Consider the following 24648-nt stretch of genomic DNA (forward strand, 5'->3'; position numbering starts at 1 on the left):
ACACAACACATATATTATTGATTCATTAACACAGCATGCATAAGTAGCAAGCAGTACTGGAATTCATGCCCAAATGAAGCTTATCTAGTACATTTTCTCTGAGACACCTGACAGTCTTGCACGTAGACCCAGTAGACAACACTTCAGCATTGTACTTGGAGGCCGTTTAAAACTTGAAAATCACCACCAACAGCACAGGAGTTTTGGAAAATGTGGTAATTAGTTGTGATATACTTTTTATAGTATGAAAGCTGAAGTAAGAAGGCCAACCATCACCTAGTTTGACCTCAGCTGGAAAAATGCATTTTCAAGATTTTAGTCCTTTGTATCCTAGAATAATATTTTAGTATTCTCTACAGTCTATTTGCCCTTTTTGTTTTCTTTGCTTTTGTGAAATGGACTTTCTTTTTAGTTGCATTTTCCATTGTTTATATTGATGGTATGAGGAATGCTAATTTTGTATCCAACAGTAACTCTTCCAGGCTCCTGTTCTAATAATTTGTCTTTGGATCTTTATGAGTGTTTATTTTCTTAGCTAATTATATTGCTGCAATTTTAGTCATTTGAGTTCCTTTTCAATATGTATTTTTTGTTTTTCTATTTGTTTCTTTGAATTGACTAGGTCCTCTAGTACAATGTTGTATAGAAGTAGTGATAGGCATTTTTCTCTTGTTCTTAACCTCAGCACTAAGTTGTTTGATGTCAATTTTTTTAAGGTTCAAGGATTTCCTTTTTACTTGTTAGTTTGCTGAGTATTTCTGTCATGAATAAGTGCTAGAATATTCTTGGTTGTTTCTGCGTATATGAATATATGACTTTTGAACCTTGTTTTAAAATGGAGACAACCTTTAAAAAATTTGTCTTTTTAAATGTTAATGTCATCTTTTTACTGCTTAAGGTAACACTTTACATTAAGTATTTAGAGATAATATTTTGTAGGATTAAAGATATCATATTTTTATTTTTTGTTATTTATTTATTGATTGATTGATACTAGAGATTGAACCCAAGGGAGTTCTACCTCTGAGCTATACCCCCAGCCCTGTTTCATTTTTTTATTTTGAAACAGAGTCTAAGTTGTGGAGGGCCTCATGTTGCTGAGGCTGGCTGTGAACCTGTAATCCTCCAATTTCAGCCTCCCCAGTACTGGAATTACAAGTGTGTGCCACCACACCTGGTTTGTATTTTTAATATTCACAAAACATCTTAAACTCTAAATCTTCATTTAGATTTGCCTACATATTTATTGCTTTGTATCAGAAGTTTTTTTTTTTTTTCCATTCTCAGTCTTGGAAGATATGTTTACCAGGTATAGTGTTACATGTTGGCAGGAAGTTGTCACTGTTGAAGTCAGCTAGGAAGTCTTACTGTCCTTCCTTGGAAGGTAGTTTGTCTTTTTCCTCTGGCTACTTTTTAAATGTGTGTAGTACTGGGAATTGAATCCAGGGACATTCTACCTCTGATCTATACCTTTTATACTTTTTGTTTTTTATTTTGAAACAAGGTCTTGCTAACTTGCTGAGGTTGGCCTCAGGAAGCCAAATACTAGGATTTCCAAATACTAGCTTTCCAAATACTAGGATTACAAGTGTGTGCCACCTATGCCAGGCTCTCTGTACACACACACACACATACACACACGTTGTGTGGTACTGGGGGAGGAACCCAGGGCCATTGTACCCTTGAGAGACACTTCCAGCCCTATTTTTTATTCTTTTTATTTTTGAAACACCAAGTTGTGAAGGGCCTCGCTAAGTAGTTGAGGCTGACTGCGAACCGTGATCCTCAGGTCTCAGCCTCCCGAATGCTGGAAATACAAGTGTTTACCACAATGCCTGGCTTCCTCTGGCTATTTTTAAAAATAACTCTTTGTCTCTTGGCATTTGTGCTAGGATATTTCTTGGTTTATATTTTCGCTTATATATCCTACTTGAAATTTGATGTAGATTTTTTAAGGTTATTGAGCTTCTTAAAACTGTAGATTGGGGCATTTAGTTGTCTCTGTAAAACTCTCGTCTATTGTTTCCAGATACTTCCTTTCCCTAATAATTCTCTTCCTTTTCTTTGAGATTTTGATTAAATATTTCTTATATCTACTCTATCCTCTGTGTCTGATGCTGTTTTTGATGTTTTTCTATCTTTTTTTTTTCTTTTTTCTTTTTTCTTTTTTTCTTTGTGGTATTGGGAGTTGAACTTGGGCATTCTATCTCTGAGCTAGATTCCAAATCCTATTTCATTTTTTCTTTTGAAACAGTCTCACTAAGTTGAACCTGCAATACTTATCTCAGCCTCCCAAGGACTGAGACAAATATTGTAGACATGTGCCACTGTGCCCCACTTTATCTTTTTTGTCTTTCTATGCTACTTTGTAGATAATTTCTTTTGCTTTATCTTCCAGTTCACTGATTCTTTTTGTGTCCCATCTGCTTATTTTAATTACTCATTTTGCTGTAACAAAATACTTTAGATTGAGTAATTTATAAATATAGAAATTTCTTGGTTCTGGAGGCTGGAAATTCCATCATCAGGTTGCTAGCAGATTCAGTGTGTGGTGGGGACTTTGTCTCCTTCACAGATGCCACACCTTGCTGTGCTTTCAGTTGGTAGAAGAGAAATAAAGGACAAACTTGCTCCTTGGAGCCTTTGTGTAAGGTCACCAATACCATCTGTGAGTGTGGAGCCCTCAAGACCCAGTCACCTCCCAAAGACCCCACCTCCTGATACCATTGCTCCGAGTTAAGGTTCCACACACCAGCGTAGGGAGAACACAGTCACCTGGCACTGCCCTTAACCTGTGAATTGAGCCATACATTTTAATGAATTTATGTTTAATTTTGGAATTATGCTTGGTGATCTTCAGATGTGCTAATGCCTTTTTTAGGATGCTTTTTCCTACAATTCTTAAGAAACTCATCTTTTTATAATAAGCATTGTTATGCAGTTTGTGACAGATAATTCTGAGATTTAAAGTCTTGCTGTCTCTCCTTTCCTTTGTTTCTGCTGACTGTGGCTCTTGCTTTCTTCATTTTTGTTTGTTCATATTGGAGGCCACAAATGAAGAGTTCTGTTACTAAGAAGGATTGTGTTTGTGCCAACCATGAAGGTGTTCAGTTAATTATTTCAGCCTTCACTTTTGCCTTGGTAATTCCTAATGTGTTTTTAGTCATTTGATACTTTTAAGAAAATATCTAAAAGTATTTTTATCACTCTTTTAGTTTTATTAGTGGGAGGGTTTATGTAAATTACCTTATCTGCCATTAACTGGAGTAAATCTTTTCACACTTTACCAGGTTTTAATTTAATTCAGCTTTCCTTTTCTTCATTTAGATTCGGTCAGCTTATTTTGAGTTAGTTTCTGCTTTGTGTCAGCGCCTTCCGCAGCTGATGAAAGATGAAGCTTCCAGAGTGAGCCCGTCTGTTCTCCTTAACATCGATGACAGTGACCCTGGTGTCTGCCCAGCTCTCTGGGAAGCTGTGCTCTATACACTGACAACTATTGAGGTGTGTGAGAGCGGCACTTGGGGTACACTGGGGGGTGCTTGTCTTTCTAGTTGAATTCTAGAATCCTTTGGTACTGTATGAGAAAGAGAAAGAGAGATGATTGGATTATTATATCCCAAACTTACTGGAATAATACCTTCTTGGAAATAAATAATTAATGTTGAGTATAAATCTGAAACTGTCTATAAAAATGGCAGTTTTTATTTTATTAATGTTTGGCCATTATTATTATTTAAATGTTATATTCCAATGTAGTCAGCATATCTTAATCTTATATAGCTTATCTTTTTAAGAAAGAAACTTTATTGTAATCATTCAAGTTAAGTAACTATTTTTCCTCAATATTGTCATAAAAGGATTCAAAATACATGATTACTGCATATAATAAATTCAGAATTTTAGTTTTAAAGGTAGTAAGAAATTTTAGCTCTTTAGGTAAAATATTTGATTTTTACTTTTAAGAGTATCTATGTTTATCTCTCTTAATTGAAAAAAAGTATGTTTTATGATCTCTAATTATTATTATATTTTCTTTCGTTAGGACTGTTGGCTTCATGTAAATGCCAAAAAAAGTGTGTTTCCCAAGCTGTCGATGGTGGTTCGTGAAGGTGGTCGGGGCCTCGCTACTGTCATATACCCTTATCTTCTGCCATTTATCAGCAAGCTCCCTCAGTCCATTACAGATCCAAAGTTGGATTTTTTCAAAAATTTTCTCACCTCTCTAATTGCAGGGTAAGGAATTTAAATTCTGTACTTTTAAAGCCAAAGATATTTTCTTGTTTATTCTCATTGTTTTCCTTCTTATTTGAATTTCTCCAAATAATTTTGCTGTTGTGAAGCATTGTTAAAGTTTTCTGAGAAATCCAGTTGAAATTTTTTTTTTTCCTTTTTGAGATGTGGTTGGTCAGGGTGGCTTTGAACGTCTAAGTGCAAGGGATCCTCTTGCCTTAGCCTCCTGCAAAACTGAGACTTTAGGCACCTGAAACTGCACCCAGCTTGGTATTAAATTTTGTTTTGTTTTACAGTGCTTGGGATCACACCTAGCACTTCACACATTCTAACAAATACTGTGTCACTTAGCCACACTCTGAGCACTCTCAAATCTTTGTGTGTGTGTGGTACTGGGTGAGGAACCCAGGGGCATTCTACCTCCAAGAGACACCCCCAGCCCTATTTTTTTTCTTTTTTTGAGGGTTTAATGATGGAACCCAGGGCCATTCGACCTCTGAGCTCTATCCCCTGCCCTATTTTGTATTCTTTATTTTGAAACAGGGGTTTCTCTAAGTTGCAGAGAGCCTCACTCAGTAGCTGAAGCTGTCTGCAAACTGTGGTCTTCCTATCTCAGCCTCCCAAGTGCTGGGATTACAAGCATGCGCCACAATGCCTGACTAGCTTCTGTGGTTTTTATCTAGCAGAATACATCTATCTGTATCTAGCAGAAAGCTAGATAAATATTGTAAAGCCTCTAGATGGAAATAGACCATTTTCCATATGAGCCATACATTTTTAGTATTGATAAATACAAATGCCCAAATATAGAAACTGCTCCAGTAAAGTTTTTAAAAAGTTCTCTAAAGTTAAATGTGATAGTAGTTTAACACTTAATTTTTTTTTTCTTTTTGTGGGTCTGGGGATGGAACCCAGGGGCATTTGACCTCCGAGCTACACCCCCAACCCTATTTTTTATTCTTTATTTTGAAACAGGGTCTCACTAAGTTGCAGAGGGCCTCACTAAGTAGCTGAGGCTGTTCATGAACTGCAATCCTCTAGTCTCAGCCTTCCAAATGCTGAGATTACAAGCGTGCGCCACTACGCCTGGCTAACACTTATTTTTTTAACACTAATTTTTTTTTTTTTTTTTTTTTTTTTTACTGAACAGAAGATAGTTTTGTTAATGATTAAAACTATTCATTTTCAGTCTTTAAGTTTTTTCTTTTACATTTGCAGGTGGATTGATTCATAAGCAGAAAATGTCTCAACTTTGGCTAAAACATATTTGAAAATGTTTTTTCTATAATTTTATATTTCTTCAAGTTTATTCTCATTGGCCACATTTGTTTTGCTTCTTAATTTTTAGTTTAAGTGTTTTGTTTTTTAAAAATAATCTTGTGGCCGGGCGTGGTGGCTCACGCTTGTAATCCCCGTGCTTGGGAGGCAGAGACAGGAGGATCGCGCAGGTTTGAAGCCAGCCGCGCGCGCGCTGGCTTAGGAGACCCTGTTTCCAAATAAAAATGTAAAAATAGGTCTGGGAGTGTAGTCCGGAGATAGAAGGGCTTCCAGGAACCCCAGTACCACCAAAAAATAAAAAATTAAAAAAAAATAATCTTGTGTGCCGGGTGTGGTGGCGCACGCTTGTAATTCCTGCGCTTGGGAGGCAGAGGCAGGAGGATCGAGGCCAGCCGCGCTGGTTTAAGAGACCCTGTTTCAAAAATACAGAAAATAGGTCTGGGAGTGTAGCCCAGAGGTAGAAGGGCTTTCAGGAACCCCAGTACCACCCAAAAAAAAAAAAAAAAAATCTTGTGTGATGCCTTTCCAGTATGTTTTTTGGTGATTTTTGAGTTCTTATGTTCTTATTCATGAAAGAGTGAAAGAGTAAAACATAGTGTTTTTTATTATTTCTTAGGCTGTCAGCAGAGAAAACCAAAACCAGCCTTTCAGAGTACTCAGCAGTAATATCTGCTTTCTTTGAATGCTTACGTTTTATAATGCAACAAAACTTAGGTGAGGAAGAGATTGAACAGATGCTCGTCAATGACCAGGTACTTAGAATGTGAAAATCACCAGTGCCTTTGTACAGGGACTCTAAGGAAGCACGCTCATTGTGTTTTGTTGCCATTTTTAGTAGGTAACCTTTATGCTAAGATGTCATTTTTATAATTTAGAAATGGAATATTGTGTATTCTGACCAGATGAATAAAAATTTTATACTCTCAGTTGCTAGTATACTATCATAATGCCTGAGGATTATGCACCAAGCTGATTAATATATCCAGTCTAGGATTTCAAAACCCTGACGTATGTATGTATGTATGTATGTATGTATGTATGTATGTTTATATGTATGTATTTATTTATTTTTGTGGTACTGGGGGTGGAACCCAGGGGCTTTCTACCTCCGGGCTACACTCCCAACCTATTTTATATTTTATTTGGAAACGGGGTCTCACTAAGTTGCTGAGAGCCTCACTAAGTAGCTGAGGCTGGCTTCGAACCTATGTGATCCTCCTGTCTCAGCCTCCCAAGCGCAGGGATTAAAAGCGTGTTCCACCATGCCTGGCTCAAAACCCTGAATGTTTTGGAGACACAAAGTGCAAAACAGAATTTAAAAGATGCTATTTGTGATCTTTTGTATTAAGTTTATATTATACAGCAATTCTAAGGTATTCAAATTTCTTTTTTTGTGTGTGAACAATCAGTATTGGCTTTTAGATCAGTGATAAGAGGCTCCCTATGATAAGAAGTCAATGGAATTATAGAAACTCTGATCTTGTTAATTTCTCAGTTAATTTTTTTTCTCTTCTTCCTAATTTAAGAAAAAGAATTTTTGGGTCCCTAAGGGTCTTTTATATTGGCCTTGTAGTCTATCTTAGAGGTGCCTGTAATAGCTAGGTGTGGTGGCGCATGCTTGTAATCCCAGCATTTAGGAGTCTGAGACAGGACAGTTGTGGTTCGCTGACAGCCCCAACTACATAGTGAGGCCCTCTGCAACTTAGTGAGACCCTGTTTCAAAATAAAGAATAAGAAATAGTGCTGGGGGTGTAGCTCAGGGGTAGAATGCCCCTGGGTTCTATCCCCAGTACAAAAAAAAAAAAAGTGCCTATAATTAAGGCGGAGAAGCAAATGATTTGAACAAATTGCAAAGATGCAAAGAAAATTGGACTTGGAATTACGTTCAGTTATATAATAGAGAATCAACTCAGGCGGGACATGGTGAGATCATTGTTATTTGTATGATTGGAAAATAATCTTCCAGTTAATTTTTTTTAAAAGTTCTGGGGAAAAATTCAGTTTATAGGATTTTCCTTCTTTCTTTCTTTCTTTCTTTCTTTCTTTCTTTCTTTCTTTCTTTCTTCCTTTCTTCCTTTCTTCCTTTCTTTCTTTCTGCTATAGTGGAGATTGAACCTAGGGCCATTCTATCTCTGAGCTATACCTCCAGCCCTATTTTTTATTATTTTGAAACAGGGTTTCACGAAGTTGTGGAGGGCCCTCACTAAGTAGCTGAGTCTGGCCATGAACCTGTGATCCTCCTGTCTCAGCCTACCAAGTACTCAAATTACAAGTGTGTGTCACCATGTCTGGCCACCACACCTGGCTTAGTTTTCAGTTTTTAAATGTGAAATTTTATAATGTTATACAAATACTGTGCTTAAATTTTATTTTGAAAGCTGAAGTTTTGTATTTTTTATTTTCTCTTTCAGTTGATCCCTTTTATTGATAAAGTTCTTGAAGACCCAGGATTGCAACATGGGCAACTATTTAATCATTTAGCAGACACTCTAAGTTCTTGGGAATCCAAAGCAGACATGGAAAAAGATGATCAAATGGCTCACAACTTGGAGAATGTACTGCTGAATTTCTGGGAGAAACTTTCAGAGGTCTGTGTCAAGAAAATCAATGAGCCAGAGGCTGATGTTAAATCTGTTTTGGGTGTATCTAACCTATTACAGGTCCTCCAGAAGCCAAAGAGTTCTTTGAAGTCAAATAAAAAAAAAAATGGTAAGGTTAGGTTTGCTGATGAGACACCGGAAGGTACGAAGGAGAATGGGAAGTGTGCATCCCCAGAAGGAGAGAATGACGGAAACTCTGAATTAGTGACTGAATCTCTTCTCACTCAGAATTCTTTGGATCTTGTGTCTCCTCTAAGGAAAAAGCCCTTAGAAGACTTAGTCTGTAAACTTGCAGAGATGAGTATCAATTATGTCAATGAACAAAAGTCCGAGCAACATCTAAGATTTCTTTCTACTCTACTTGACTCCTTCTCTTCCAATCAAGTATTTAAAATGGTCCTTGGTGATGACAAAGAAAGCATTGTTAAAGCAAAACCTCTTGAAATAACCAGACTTGCACAAAGAAATCCTGCAGTGCAGTTTCTGTATCGTAAACTAATAGGTTGGCTAAATGAAGATCAAAGGAAGGATGCTGGTTTCCTGGTGGACATTTTGTATAGTGCCCTTCGTTGCTGTGACAGTGATGTGGAAAGAAAAAATGTCTTGGATGATTTAACCAAGGTATTAATGGTTGGATATCCTTTGAAATATTTATTTACTTAGTGGTAATGGGGGTTGAAACCAAGGGCATTCTACCACTGAGCCACACCCTTAGCCTTATTTATTTTATTTTATAGTGCTGGGGATAGAACCTGGGGGTGTTCCACCTCCTAGCTACCCTCCTAGCCCTATTTTATTTTTTTTGGAAATAGGGTCTCACTAAGATGCTGTGTGCCTCATTAAATTGTTGAAGCTATCCTTGAACCTGTGATTCGAACTGTCTCAGCCTCCTGTATACCGGGGTTACCGGTGTGTACCACCACACCAGGCTTTAAGTTATTTTAGTAATATTGTTAAAGGCAGGCAGTATTTTTATTGTGATTTGGGAAGTATCTGAGACTTACGGGTAAATATTCAGCAATATCAAGGTGACACAAGTTGGACATAAAAGGATGATTTCTTTCAGTTCATAATTTTTAAAGTTGGACCAGGTAGAAATGTTTTGGTTTCGTATTGGTGACACTGATACTTCACTTATGTTGCAGATGTTTTACTCTTCATTCTAGCAGATTGTTTCTGTTTCTTCTTTCAGGAGGACCTGAAATGGAATTCTCTTCTTCAGGTTATTGAAAAGGTATCTTGGGGTTTTGTTTTGTTTTGTTTTTGTTTATTTATTTATTTTTTATTTCTGGGTATATAAGAATTAAAACCACAGTTATATAGACACTGAATATAGCCAGTCAAGTTGTCAGTCAAGAACTTCCGTATTATTGTAATTTTCTTTGCATAATCAGAGGTACTTATTTTTGCATTCTATGCTGTTATGTTTCTTCTTGGTATAATCAGGCTTTGGAAAATTCATTGTTTCTTTTCTAGCAAGTAATACAAAGAGAATTAATCATTTTATTATCTCTTAATTAAAGCTGCAGGTTTCTGCTCTTAGTTACTTTTTCTTCTGTAAAAGTGAATTGAGTGGTTTTAGCTATGTTAGAACACTTGAGAAAATTAAGCTTTCCTTACTATGGAATACTATGCAGGCAAATTGAAATAGTACAGCTTTTGTATTATACACAACTTGACCAAATAAGAAAATTAGTGATAAAATAAAAGCAAACTGGACACTGTGGAGTGTGCCTGTAGTTCCAGGGAGGCTGAGACAGGAGGGTCACAAGTTTGAGGCCAGCCTCAGCAAAACTCTCAGCAATTTAGCAAGATTGTTAAAAAAAAAAAAAAGGTAGGGGAGGACTAGGGGTATAGCTCAGGCAGAATACTGAGTTTAATCTCTAGCTACCAAAATAATAACAAAAATAATATACAAATTAGAGAAAATCAAAAACCACAACTTAGAAAATTTAAGAATGGTGGCTAGAATATTTGTTTCTAATAAGGATGTAAATGATAGAATTAACGTTTAGCTACCCCAAATTCTTCCAGTTTAAAGTGTTTTTTGATTACTTCTCTATTTTGTATGGCTAATGCTTTAGTTTGTACTTCTTCTATTTTTAAAATTGTACTTTATAGCCAGGCGTGGTGGCGCACGCTTGTAATCCCAGCGCTTGGGAGGCTGAATCAGGAGGATCGCACAGGTTTGAAGCCAGCCTCAGCTACTTAGTGAGGCTCTCAGCAACTGAGTGAGACCTTGTTTCTAATAAAATATAAAATTAGGTCTGGGAGTGTAACCCAGAGGTAGAAAGCACCTGGATTCCATCCTTAGTACCACAAAAATAAAATAAAATAGAATTGTACTTTATATAATATAAAATGTATCATCCTAACCATTTCTTTCTTTCTTTTCCCCTGTGATACTGGAAATTGGACCCAGGGCCTTGCACACGTTGAGCAAGTGCTCTACTATTGAGTTATATACCCCAGTCACATTTCTAAATGTGTAGTTGAAGAGTGATTCACACTGTTATACGACTAATCCCCAAGACTTTTTAATCTTGTAAAACTGATACTGTATACTCATTAAATAATAATTTTCCATTTTACCCAGTAGTTTATACATTAAGAAATAAAATTTTGGGGTACATCATTTACATTAGTTTTCAATGTCTTCTCTCCTGTGGCCAGGCTACATGAAATGCCAAATTATCAGAAAGTTACTTGAAAAACCTAGAATCAGAAGAAGGGGAGTCAATAATTTCATAGGAGTAGGCTAATAAATCCATTTCAAACTTAAGAATGTATCTGCCAGGTAGTTCAGGCACTTATATTTGTTTAGAAGAGTATCTTCTTTCTGGGTGTGTTTAGAAGTTTCTGGCTAGTATTTGCCTCTTTTGATTCTGTGACTTACCAACCTCCTCTCTCCTTATAACTACACAGATTCCTTCACTAGCTGTGTTAATGCATTATGAAGTTGGACTTATATCTTGCTAACTCGAAAGACATTTTATTCAGAAGTCTATTTTCTCTCCTAGGGCTCTGTAGAATAGATTGGTTTTACTTGGTAAACTACATTAGGAAAGCCAGTATGATAACCATCCAAACTTTGCATAGTTTTTCTTGTTTTATGGAACCTACTTTATAAGTAAAGTCATAAAGTCAGTTTATTTAAAAATAAAAAACAAACCTGAATTTTGGAACCAGAAAGGATTCTTGAAGTTTCTGTAAGTTAATCTTTTTAGTTTTTACATTGGGCAGCAGGCCCACATTGGTTAAGAGATTTGTCCAAGGTCATAACATTAGATTAATAGTAAAGCTTGGACTAAAATATAAGCTCTAATTACCTATAGTTTTTTTTTTAAATAGAAGAATAAGTAGTTTATCAGGCACTACCCAATCCGCACTTGGATTTTTTTTTTTTCCAGATTGCTTTGAAATGAACCAAGTTGCAAATTCCTTTCTTCTCTGCCCATAAAGCAAAAGAAGCTCTGGGAACATGGATCAGCATGCTTTTGGGGGTGGATTTACAAGCTTTTCTTTTTCTCTCCTTACTTCACCACCCAATGAAAATAAAAAAGTTGCTGTCAGATATCTAGCCCCAGTAACTCTTTTAGAGAATTTGGAGAAATAAGTCCAATTGTTCATGTTGAAATAATTTGCCACTATTACACATTGATTGTTCTTTAATTTTAGCAAAATTAATGAACAAAAATGTAATATTGATAAAGTGTTTATAAACTGTCTTCAAAGTTCACCCATTCATTATTCATTGAACATATCTGCAGTGTTGATAGCAGATATCAAAGGAGTTTAAGACAGTCTCTGCTCTCAAGGAACTTACAAACTCATTGGAAAGAGGAAACATACACAGATGAAACATTTAAATAATAATACAATCCAGTAAGTGCTTTAGAAATTCAGAGTAAAGCAGTGATTGATCAGTGTGGGCTAGTGGTTGGGGAAAGACTTCATAAAGCCAGTGGGATTTGTACTGATTTTCAAATAATGGAGGGGATTTTGTTAAGTAAGGAAGAGGAGAGTATTTACAGTTGGGAGGATAACATAGCAAAGCGTGGAAGTGAACAGTAGCCAGCCTTAGGTGGGGTACAGGGACGACATCATCTTCCGAGAGCTTCAGGAGAAGAAGGGGAGCGTAGACTTGGGGCCATTGCCAAGAAGGGGAGGAAATATGATTCAGGTTATAATTTGAACAGATGTACCTTTTGATCTTGCTTCTAATCCTTGCTCTAATTTTATGCTTTTAGGCATGTTCTAGTTCAGATAAACATGCTCTAGTGACTCCTTGGCTAAAAGGAAGTATTCTTGGAGAGGAGTTGGTTACCTTGGCAGATTGTCTTTGTAATAAGGACTCAGAATCAACAGTCTCTTCAGAATCTTACTTCTCTGAACAGTGGACTTTACTAAGCTTGGCATTATCGAAACACATCAAAAATGGTAGGGAAAGTATGGCTTTTGTTTTCTAGCAGGGGTTAATAATCTTTGAAACCTTCTGAGGAGATTTCATGCTGCTAGGGTTGCATATTAATGGTTTGAGGATAATGAGATTTACTCTTTATCTTATTCTTGCAGGCACCCTAAATATTATTAATCTTTGTAGTGGGACTTGAAAGCTATTTAATATTTTTAGTTTTGGATCCAAAGGGTTTTAAATGTAACATAACTTCTCACTCTTAATTTTGTGGACTATTGCTGATTTTTACTTCATATAAAACTGCTTTTTTACTTTAGCTCTTTTATGTGTCAGAGGATAGAATAATTTGTTAATATGTTTCTTTTGTAATACATAAACATATTTTAAAAAACACATAGAATGACCTAATGGTGAGTAACTCAAAGTAAGGTACTTTAAAATACACTGTTGGTCGGGCTTGGTGGCGCACGCTTGTAATCCCAGCCCTTGGGAGGCTGAGACAGGAGGATCGCAGGTTCGCAGCCAGCTTCAGCTACTTAGTGAGGCCCTTTACAACTTACTGAGACCCTGTTTCAAAATAAAGAATAAAAACTGTCTTGGGGTGTATCTTGGAGGTAGAATGCTCCTAGGTTCAATTCTAGTACTGCAAAAAATAAAAACCTACTTAATATTTTAATTTTTTGTTTGGACTTTTCCCCTGTAGATTACCTGATTGGAGAAGTATATGCTGAAAGAATTATTGTTAAACTTCATGAAACTTTATCGAAAACCAAGGAATTTTCAGAAGCTGAAAATAGTGACTCATCAGTGTCTTTTATCTGTGATGTGGCCTATAACTATTTCAGCTCAGCGAAGGGATGTTTGCTAATGCCATCATCTGAAGATTTATTATTAACTCTCTTTCAGTTATGTGCTCAGAGCAAAGAAAAAACACATTTGCCAGGTAATAGCCTACTGCTCAAATGTTTTGTTGGGAATCTCCGGCTCTGACCTTCATAGTGAGTGTAAGTGCCCAGGCTTTATTAATTGAATCATTATGTGTCTTAAAGTTTAAAGCACCTTGAGTAAATAGCTACTGTCATATATACTTTCAGTTTTAGAACTCTAATTAAAGATGCAGATAGGTGTTATGTCTAACACATTTATTTGATATCAAGGAAACAGTTTTGGAAGGGGCCATAATAGATGATTTAAAATCTTTGCCCCTTCATTTACAAGCTCTGGCAAGTTGCATAAAAATTTCTTGATGCCTCAGTTTTCTCACTCATAAAAAATGGATAATAAGCCGGGCGTGGTGGCGCATGCTTGTAATCTCCGCGCTTGGGAGTCGGAGACAGGAGGATTATGTAGGTTCGAAGCCAGCGTGCTGGCTTAAGAGACCCTGTTTCCACATTAAAAAAAGTATAAAAATAGGTACTGGGAGTGTAGCCCAGAGGTAAAAGGGTTTCCAGGAACCCCAGTACCACCAAAAAAAAAAAAAAAAAAAAAAATAGGATAATAATATCTCATTACTTTATCGTAGTAAAAAGAGTTCAATATTGGTATATAGCAAAATGAAATTGAGATTGTTTTCTAAGAACTGTGTTTTTTCTATATGTGTTAACTTGGGTTTATTTATGAAGGAAATATAAAAATTACTATTAAGAGCCCTTCTCTCCAACCCTTTCTTTAATTTGAACTTTTCTATTTGGAAAAGATAATATTTAAATTATTGTATCTCTGAAAGTACAGCTTACTTGGTAAAGAAGTTCAGAGCAAGAAAAAGCTAACTTTTAAAATTTTGCAATTTTACACTTATATGACAAGCCACCTTATGTAGTATTGCATGTGTATAACAGTTTCTTTCTGGCAATTGAATTTTAGTTTTGTGGGGTCTTTTCATGCTATTTTAACTATTTCAGATCTGTAATGAGTTCTTTCAGACATTTGTACTGGTTAGAATTAACTTGGTGAGCTGGACGTAGTGGCGCACGTCTGTAATCCCAGTACTTGAGAGACTGACACAGGAGGATTATGGGTTTGCAGCAAGCCTCAGCACCTTATGCAGGCCTTTTGCAATGTAGTGAAACCTTATTTCAGAATAAAGAATATTGCTGGGGGTGTAGCTCGGAGGTAGAGTGCCTCTGGGCTCAATCCCCAATACCATAAAGGAAAAAAAAAAGAATTAGGTTATAAATTATAGATTATAAATTTCTGCTGGACATTTTAATTTTAGATTTTCTGATCTATAAATTGAAAAATACTTGGCTCTCTGGTATAAACGTATTGGTCCATCAAACTGGCAGTATCTGTGAACAGAGTACCTTTCTACGGTTGTCTGCTCAGTGGCTGAAGGACCAAGTTCAGTCTTCATCTTTGGATAACACAAGGTAACCTTTTTTGTGCTCAGTTTTGTTTCTTTTATACTTAATCATTGTCCTTAAATAAGGTTCCATGATTTATGTGAGTACCCATAAAAGATGACTTTGAAATTGACAGGACTCTAAGATCCAAACAGATTTTTCCAAAAACATTGTTTTAATGTTACCTGTTTAAACTCTCAGCCAGGTAAGGTGGTGCACACTTATAATCCTAGTACTTGGGAGGCTGAGGCAGGAACATCACAGAGTCGAAGCCAGCCTCAGCAACTTAGCAAGGCCCTCTGCAACTTAGTGAGACCCTGTTTCCAAATAAGAAATAAAAGTGGGGTGGGGTATAACTTGGAGGTAGAATGTTTATGGGCTTAATCCCCAGTATCCCCCCAGAAAAAATTAAATAAATTAACTGTCAGTTAATTCTTCAATTAAGAATGATTTGTTTTATCTATTGCACTATTAATTTTTAGTGATGGCAGCTCTATCCTGTGTTGAAGGTTGGTATGGATTGTCAACTCTCAACCTCTCATGGTTATCGCTATATATTGGTTTTTATTTTTTTGAGATAAGTAGCTACTACAGTCGGGATGAATTACAAATTATACTTAAATCCATATGTCACAAGTGAAAACAGTATGTATCTAGAGGCTTTTTGGGTTGGGTCAAATAATTGTGATCTTTTTATGGAATACGATAGCTTATTTCAGAAATATATTACCTGAAATTGGTCAGGTCCCCTTCATTCTGAGATAGAAGAGCACTCAATTTCCAATCATAACTGTTGGATTAAATTCCATGTTCAGCTCGGTGTACCTCTAGGGCAAGTGAGTGTCACTTACCTCTTTTTATTTTAGCCTTTTTTGTCTAGGTATGCTGCTTTCTGTCGTTGGGTATTTAATGTGTACCTGAGTGGTCAAACTAGTCACAGTGTAACTACAACAGTTAAGTTCTTTATATATCTTCAGTCTGCAGGTCCTCTTGTCTGCTGTGGATGATTTGTTAACTACACTTGTAGAGAGTGAAGATATTTATCTTCTGGGAGCTTATATTAGAAGTGTGACGCCAGACAACAGTGAGTGGGAAAAGATGAGGCAGTCTCTTCCTAATCAGGTGTGTCTGAGATTGAAAGTGCATAACCTATTTTGAAGTTTGAATTTCATGCAGGCTTGGATATTTTGATTTTTATTCTGTGGAAGAAAAAATAGATGTGTTACTTGCTTTGCCTTTAACATTGTTGGTAGCTAGGTACAAAGGTGAATAAGTCTTGGTTCTGTCCTTAGGAGTCTTAAAGAAATACACATGTTGATAATTTCCTGTAATAAGAACCAAACTTTTACATTTTTGAGGCTTTATTAATAAACTTCATATTCTAATAACTTTGTTTTGTTTCTTCTCTGAATCTTATAGATAACAAGCAAATAATTTGGCACATAATGATTTTGTATATAATTTTATGTATTTTCTTTACAGTGGTTACACAGACCTCTTTTAGAGGGAAGGTTGAGTTTCAATTATGAATGTTTCAAAACAGACTTTAAGGAACAAGACACAAAGACACTTCCTAGCCATTTATGTACTGCAGCACTATTGAGCAAAATGATCTTAGTTGGCCTGAAAAAGAAAACAGTCCTAGAAAATAAAGTGATTGAGGAAATAAGTAAGTATAAATGAGGATTCATAGATAATATACAAATAAATGTAATTTTAAAAAGTTTATTCACGTCGGGCGTGGTGGCGCATGCTTGTAATCCCCGCACTTGGGAGGCGGAGACAGGAGGATCGCGCAGGTTCGAAGGCAGCTGCGCTGGCTTAAGAGACCCTGTTTCCAAATAAAAATATAAAAATAGGTCTGGGAGTATAGCCCGGAGGTAGAAGGGCTTCCAGGAACCCCAATACCACCACCCCCCAAAAAATTATTTACTACAATTCAAATCTTTAATTCAAGAATTATTAGCTTCCTGCTGGGCGTGGTGTTGCACGCTTGTAATCTCAGCATTTGGGAGGCTGAGACCGGAGGATCGCCATTCTTGGACAGCCTCAGCTACTTAGGCCTGGTTTCAAAATAAAGAATTTAAAAAAAAAGGGGGGGGGCAGGGGTGTAGCTTGGAAGCCAAATGTCCCTGGGTTCCATCCCCAGACCTGCAAAGAAACAAAAAACAAAAACAAAAAAATCCCCAAAGAATTATTAGCTTCCTATTAAGTATTTTAGTGTAGGAAACTTGAGGTTATTTAAGTGATAAATGTTAAATTGCAAATGGATGGAAACAAACTGAAATCTTGCTATAATATTATTAACCATATGGGAGAATTTGGTATAAGATCAGTTACTCAAGGCGGCATCAGTATTAGGAGATTCTATGGTACATACCCTAAAGACAATGGGTGTGAAGTTTTGGTGTTTTATTAAGGATTCTGAGTTTCCTTTGATTTTTGAATCTCTGCTTTTTAACTCATCACACTCAAATTATTTTCCTGATAAGGGGAGACTCAAATGTTGAATCCCAAGAGGATTTAGTATCTCAGCAAATTTCCCCATTCTAGAACATGTCTTAGAATTGTAGGTAATGGCATGACTTGTACAAGATAGTATTAAAGGTAGATGATTTGGCAAATCCAGTGTCAGTGTTGTTGTGATCTCTCAGCTGCATCACAGTTACTATTAAGAGAGAATGTATGCTCTGTGAAAGAAAGCTGAAATTCCTGTTTAGGTCAGTCAGCTCCATATTTAGTTAAGTGCAAAGAGTAAGCCTGTACTTTATGTGATCAGAGAGAATCTGTTCAAACACAAAACTGGAAATTACATTAACAATTCATTTTTATTTTGTTACTAATGACAGACTGGAAATATTTTTTACATAGTCTTCTGTCTGGTCAACTTTGTCAGTCAAATACTTTTGTTATTTTGTTGACTTGATCTGTTACTTAGCTTGTGGAGTAGGATCAGCTTTTAAACTAGATCTCAAGACTTCTGACTCCACATTGCATACATGAGTTTATATAAAAAGGGAGTTGTGACTGTCCGTCTTCTGTCTATCTATCTAATCTATTTATTGTAGTGTAGTATTGGGGGTTAAACCCAGGAACATTCTACCTCCAAGTTACACCCCCAGCCTTTGTTTTATTCTTTACTTTAAAACGGTCTCACTAAGTTGCAGAGGGTTTCACTAAGTAGCTAAGGCTGGCCACGAACCTGTGATCCTCCTGTCTCAGCCTCCCAAATACTGGGATTACAAGTGTGTGCCACTATGCCCGTCTAGTTGTGACTCTTTATTTTTTTGCAGTACTAGGGATAGAACAAACCCAGGGGCATTCTACCTTTGAGCTACACCCCCAGCCCTATTTTCTTTTATTCTTTCTTTTGAAACAAGGTCTTACTGAGTTGCAGAGGGCCTCACTAAGTAGCTGAGACTGTCAGTGAACCACAATCCTCCTGTCTCAGCCTCCTGAATGCTGGGATTACAAGCGTGCGCCACCAAGCCTGGCTCTTAACTCTTTATATATTAGAAACCTAACTTGTTTTGTAATAGACAGTTGGTAGTGTCCTAATTGAAAACTATGTATGTTTAGGTCAAGGTAGACACAGATTTGCATCCAGTCCAGTCTGTTACTGAGGCCCATGCTGCTGCTTCTCTTCCTTCCTCTCCTCTTCTTTCTTCCTTCCTTCCTTTCTTTCTTTCTTTCTTTCTTTCTTTCTTTCTTTCTTTCTTTCTTTCTTTCTTTCTTTCTTTCTTTCTTTCTCCACATTGAAGTTCTTACCTCAGGTCTTGAGTTCCTTAGTTGTTTTACTTTTATACAACTTCTTGCCAGTTGTGCCAAAAATAATAGCTAGCTTCTTTCGGTGTCACCGGTAACTTAGTTTTCTACCGTATTCTTAATTAATCGAAAAAGGACCAAGTGAGATTAGGGAGAGGAGTGGTAATTTTTGTTTCTTTGTCTTGATGTGAGGATGTCATTAAGTTGCCCAGGATAGCCTCAAACTCATAATCCTCTGCCTCAGTTTCACAAGTAGCAGGGACTACAAGCACATGCCATTGTACATTGTGGTATTTTCCATCAGACAACGGTTTCTAAGTTTTCATTGTCCTTGAACATCTCAAAACAGATTTGAAAATCAGCTGATAGATATTTTGAGATGAGTGGGCACAGCAGAATTAGAAAATGGGGCAAAGGAGTGAAAATAATTCAAGGGTTTGGGCATTGTGTACACTTGATAATTTGGTGCTCCCCATTTCATTAGTTGCAGAACTGTTGTATTCACTGCAGTGGTGTGAGGAACTAGACAATCCACCTACTTTTATAACGGGATTTCGGGAAATGCTTCAAAAGATGAATATCACATATGATAACTTACGTGTACTTGGTAATACTTCTGGCCTTTTGCAGCTCCTATTTGATAGGTAAGAATCGCTTTCAGTTTCTTTTTTAAAAATGATTACTTTATTAGTGTATGGTTTTGCCTTTAGTAGGATATAAGCCTACTTCATGCTGACGTTTCAGAGGGTTGATCTAAATAGTCCCCACTAATGATAAACACTTTATGGATACTAAACACTTAATCTTCTAGGGGAGGTATTGGACTTTGCTTGTCTTAGTAAATTCATAAATACATTTGGAGGCAGATGGTGATGAGAGAAATAGAAGCCAGTGGAAATATTTAATTTATCTTTGACCCATCCTCCCACTGCTTTCAGATTTAATATTTACATGTTGTATAGGTGTGTTTTAATGTTGTAGCCACAAATCCTCTTTCTTAGAAGGAGAAGGTACAGAATGAACACAGTCCATGTGGTCATTGTGACAGTTAGGTGTTTGGCTATTTGAAATAACTTTGAGTTTATCAGTTGCCTAAAGTATTCTGAGCATGCTTTACAGCCAGAGGATCCAAACTTCTCTCTAGTCCCAATGCACATAGTTGAAACAATCTTTCTTAGTGGGTATTAGTACTCAATGTTTCTTCATCCTAAACCAGCCCACCCTAGCTTTCTATGGGAGGTATCCTTTTGCCAGCACTAGCCTCTGGGCTCCAAGCCTAATCTTTAAAGTCATCTCTCCTACTGGGCTTTAGGGACTTTGGGATTGCCTTGGAATGAGAGCCCAGTTCCAGGTGTGAGCGAGTATTAAATTCTGAACTTCTGATCCTTGGGTGATTAGTGGTAGTTACTTGGGTGCAAAGTTTTAGGTAAATGGATACCCTAACAAAGTTATTTAATTATTTTGTAAAGGGATTCCAGGTAGCCAATGTTTAAAATTTTTACTAAGAATGTTTTCAAAATTGATTATATATATTTTCTTTTTTTAGGTCTAGAGAAAATGGTGCACTCTGGTCTCTTATTATTGCTAAGTTGATCCTTTTGCGAAGCATTTTATCAGATGATGTAAAGCCACATTATAAAAGAAAAGAAAGGTATTCTTATTTAAAGTGCTTTTACTTTGCAATTTTTTATAAATGCTCACATTAAATGCAAGACCAATTAATGAACTATCTACTGAATCAAGAAAACAAGGTATAGGAAATGAGTCATTTAAAGAAAGTAGAGACATAGAACTACTTGACTGTGGGGTTGATTGTGCCAAGGAAGCTCAGCATTTAAATTAATGATATTTACCAATAAGTATTTTTGAATTTACTGATTTACCAAGAAGAATTTAAAAATCATACATATGATACAGTAGAATTCTAAGGTAAATTTTGATTTTTTAAATCTTATCCAAGTCAGGCATGGTAGTGCATGCTTGTAATCTCAGTTCTTGGGAGGCTGAGACAGAAGGATTGCAGGTGTGAAGCCAGCCTCAGCGACTTGTGAGGCCCTTTGGAATGTAGTGAGACCCTGTTTCAAAATAAAGAATAAAATAGAGAGCTGGGCGTGGTGGCGCACGCTTGTAATCCCCGCGCTTGGGAGGCTGAGACAGGAGGATCACACAGTTTCGAAGCCAGCCTCAGCTACTCAGTGAGGCTCTCAGCAACTTAGTGAGACCCTGTTTCCAAATAAAATATAAAATAGGTCTGGGAGTATAGCCTGGAGGTAGAAAGCCTCTGGGTTCCACCCCCAGTACCACCCAAAAAAAGAAAAAAAAAAAAAGAATAAAATAGGGCTAGGGGTATATCTTGGAAGTAGAATGCTCTTGGGCTTTTTTCCCCCAGTACCAAATAAATAAATGGTATGGGAATAAAGAGCTTCTCTTTATAATGACAGCAAAATTACAAATACCTAAAAGTAAATTTAACAAAAATTTTAATTAACTTTAATAAAAGATCCCAAAATAAAATGAAAAGATAAATTTTAGCTGGGTGTGGTGGCATATACCTATAATCCCAGTACTTGGGAGGCTGAGACAGGAAGACTGCAAGTTTGAACAGCCTCAGCAGTTTATCAAATAAAGAAAAATATTTCAAAATAAAATTAAAAAAAAAATTTCAAAATAAAATTTAAAAAAAGTTTCAAAATAAAAAAAATAAAAAGGGCTGAGGGTATAGTTTGTAGTTTGCCCCTGGGTTCAATCCCTGGTATCACCAATACATACATACAAACATAAAAGATAAATTGTAAAAATAGTTGTAAAGATGTATAATTTTAATGCAATATTAATTTCAGCAACAATTTTTGAAAATTTTGATAAAATGTCCTAAATGTCATATATATTTGAACTAAAAAGTGCTTAAGAGTAGCTAGGCAGTTTCTGAAAGAAAAATTTGGAAAAATGTGAAAGGGACCAGCAACTGTCAACTTAAAGTTTCTTTTATTTTTTCTGTATAAGCATTTTATATAGTGGAATAGTCTAAGCAATTTTATGAAGTAACTGCACATGCAGAATAAATGTAATTTATATTTTTTCTTTAAACAGTTTCTTTCCACTCACAGAAGGCAGTTTGCATACTATTCAGAGTCTATGTCCTTTTTTGTCAAAAGAAGAAAAGAAAGAATTTAGTTCTCAATGTATACCTGCTCTTTTGGGTTGGACTAAGGAAGATCTTTGCAGAACTGATGGTTAGTTGCCTGATAATAAATATTTCATTATTTTAATCATTGCTGGACATAAAAGAAGCCAGCCTCCTCCCCTTCCCTCCTCCTTCCTTCCCTCCTTTCCTCCTTTCTTCTTTCCTTCCACACTGGGGATTGAACTCAGGGGCACTGAGCTACATCTGCAGCCCTTTTTTCATTATGTTTTGAAACTGGGTCTTGCCTAGTTGCCCAGGCTAGCATTGGACTTGAGATCCTCCTGCCTCAGCCTACAGATACCTGGAATTTTAGGTAGGTACCACCATGCCTAGCGAAGTATTTCTTAATATGTATAACCAAACATAGTAGAGATAAATTGAATTATAGCTGATTTGTTCCAACTGTATTATACTTTGTTATACCAATTGACAGTGATTAGGATGAGTATGCCTGGAAGAGCGGCTTTTGCCATTTTGTAGTACAGCAGTGCTCTGGCCCTAAGGAAGGATTTACACTAGCAAACACCCTCTGATCATTTCTTTTCCGTCTATAGCCTTTTAAATCTATGCCTCATTTCTCCCCGGTCAGCTGATGACTGAACAGGTAGGGGCAAAAGAAGGAATTGCTTTTGTAGTATTTTAAAGTTTTTTGAACTCTTGAACTTTATTAGTTCGTCTGTTTATTAATTTAATACACATGGACACCTCCTGTATGGCTCTTTATATTGCAGCAAAGATCGACATAAATGAAATTATACTGTAACTGATGTAGCAAGACAAGTACTATAATGGAAATGGCAGAGAAGAAGGAGTGTTTTTGTGTGCTTTCAGGGTGTTAGTGGTGATCTAAAAGAGCGAAACATTTCAGCTGGGTGTTGAATAATAAATAGTTTTACATGCCATATAAGTGGGGAAGGGAATTCCCTGTACACAAAACTAAGGTGGTCGGGGCATGGTGGCACATGTCTGCAATGCCAGCTACTTGGAAGCTGAAGCAGGAGGATCACAAGTTCAAGATCTGCCTGGGCAACTTAATGAGGCCCTGTCTCAAAGTAAAAAGGGCTGGGGATGTAGCTTAATGGTAAAGTGCCCCTAGATTCAAACCCTAGTACTGGGGGCGGGGGAACTGTATTTGAGGAATGGTAGGGATCGTAAAGACTGTGGACTCTGTAAGAGCTGAACCATTGGAATTATAGATGCTTTTTTGAGTGAATATATGAATTACGGAATAGTATGTTCTATTTTCCATTCTTATTTAACTTATATAGCTGTGCTTTCTGGGTTTTTTTTTTTTTATTTGAAAGGTGAGTACAAATGACACCTGTATTAAAAAAAAAAAAAACACGAGGGGTTAGTTTGAAGTCCATTATCATTTATTCACAGTTCCTTTATCCTAATTCCCCATTCTGTGCTAGGTGCTGGGTATGGATGTAGGGTCTCTGCCCTGTGACTTTAGTATGCTTATTTGTTGATTCATATAAACTCTTTTTAGAGCTCTTAACTTGGGCATTTCTCGAGAAACAGTTGCTTTTCAAAGGTGACTTTTCTTATAGGAGCAGTGTTTTTTAATTTTATGTTTACTTTAGGAGGTTTTGGACATCTTGCCATTTTAAATTCTTGTCTGCAAACCAGAAGTATAGATGATGGAGAGCTGTTGCATGGTATATTAAAGATCATAATATCCTGGAAGAAAGAGCATGAAGATATTTTTCTTTTCAGTTGGTAAGTGATACTTTATCTGTGTTTTACCCCTATGTACAATGTGGACCTAGATCGTGTATCTTATTGCTAAGAATTTTGTAAAGTAATAGATGGAAAATATTTAAGTCAGTCATTTATAGAATTTAATTGGAGTGTTTTATAATTGAATACATAATTCTTTAATGCTTTTTGATTTTTTTGTTGTTTCTATCTTTAATCACAGTAACCTATCAGAAGCAAGTCCTGAGGTACTGGGTATAAATATCGAAATAATCCGGTTCCTTTCGTTGTTTCTGAAATACTGCTCATCTCCTTTGGCAGAGTGTGAATGGGACTTCATTATGTGTTCCATGTTGGCTTGGTTGGAGGTAAATTAACCAGATATGTGTGATCACCTCTGTTGGTCTTTGTGCATCCATGTATATCAAAACTCCACTCATCTTACTTTTTAAATAATGACTACAATAAGTTTCTTTGAAAACATCTAAAATCTTTGTAGGTATTCTCACAAACTAGTATTCTGATAGTGGATTAATGACTACCACCATTATTCAGTGACCACCTTGCCTAAGCTATTAAAATGTTCTTTACATCAGCTTCTTTTAATATTTGCAACACAGCCCTTTCAGGTTTTATCTCTTCATTGTTTTCTCATCTATTTTGGATACAATTAAATTATTTTAAAAACATACTGTGATAATATTTTCAGAGTACTGCATGAAAGTTAAGCAAATTAAGGGTGTGTGCCAACACTGTAATCCCAGTACTTGGGTTACTGAGCCAGAAGGATCACAAGTTCAAGGACAGCTGCAGCAACTTACAGAGACCCTCAGCATCTTAGTTAGACACTGTTTGAAAACAAAACATAAAATAGGGCTGGGGGCTAGCTCAGGGAGAATGCCACTGGGCTCAATCCTCAGTTCCAAAAGAAATTTAAAAAGTGAATTCTAGTGTTCTTTTTATGACCCAAAGCAATAATATTTGTGGGCTTCAGGACACTAAAACGGGATTTTTTATCTGCATTGCCTGATTATTAGGTGTGTGGCTTATGATTTTTGGTTGACTATGTAATTCTCAGTTTTCTCTTCTTTTTTTCTTTTTTTTTTTTTTTGTGGTACTGGGGATGGAACC

At 36.4% G+C, this 24648-nt stretch overlaps 1 protein-coding gene across 2 annotated transcripts in view; it reads left to right on the plus strand.

Annotated features, from left to right (window-relative positions):
• LTN1 (listerin E3 ubiquitin protein ligase 1) overlaps positions 1 to 24648 on the plus strand; it is a gene marked incomplete at both ends in the record, with an annotated part of 56935 nt that overhangs the window by 15476 nt on the left and 16811 nt on the right. The window contains 15 exons of one of the 2 annotated variants that reach the window (XM_080696687.1): positions 3328 to 3501; positions 4043 to 4233; positions 6125 to 6260; positions 7920 to 8729; positions 9301 to 9342; positions 12359 to 12548; positions 13229 to 13468; positions 14741 to 14894; positions 15845 to 15989; positions 16350 to 16536; positions 19117 to 19276; positions 20179 to 20283; positions 21723 to 21865; positions 23403 to 23538; positions 23741 to 23885. In XM_080696687.1, the coding sequence (XP_080552813.1) occupies positions 3328 to 3501; positions 4043 to 4233; positions 6125 to 6260; positions 7920 to 8729; positions 9301 to 9342; positions 12359 to 12548; positions 13229 to 13468; positions 14741 to 14894; positions 15845 to 15989; positions 16350 to 16536; positions 19117 to 19276; positions 20179 to 20283; positions 21723 to 21865; positions 23403 to 23538; positions 23741 to 23885 (2958 nt within the window). The remainder of the gene's footprint in view (positions 1 to 3327; positions 3502 to 4042; positions 4234 to 6124; positions 6261 to 7919; positions 8730 to 9300; positions 9343 to 12358; positions 12549 to 13228; positions 13469 to 14740; positions 14895 to 15844; positions 15990 to 16349; positions 16537 to 19116; positions 19277 to 20178; positions 20284 to 21722; positions 21866 to 23402; positions 23539 to 23740; positions 23886 to 24648) is intronic. The other variant, XM_080696686.1, reaches the window with a different exon arrangement.

The sequence above is a fragment of the Muscardinus avellanarius genome, assembly GCF_963383645.1.
Source record: "Muscardinus avellanarius genome assembly, chromosome: 5".
NCBI classification, from domain to species: Eukaryota; Metazoa; Chordata; class Mammalia; order Rodentia; family Gliridae; genus Muscardinus; species Muscardinus avellanarius.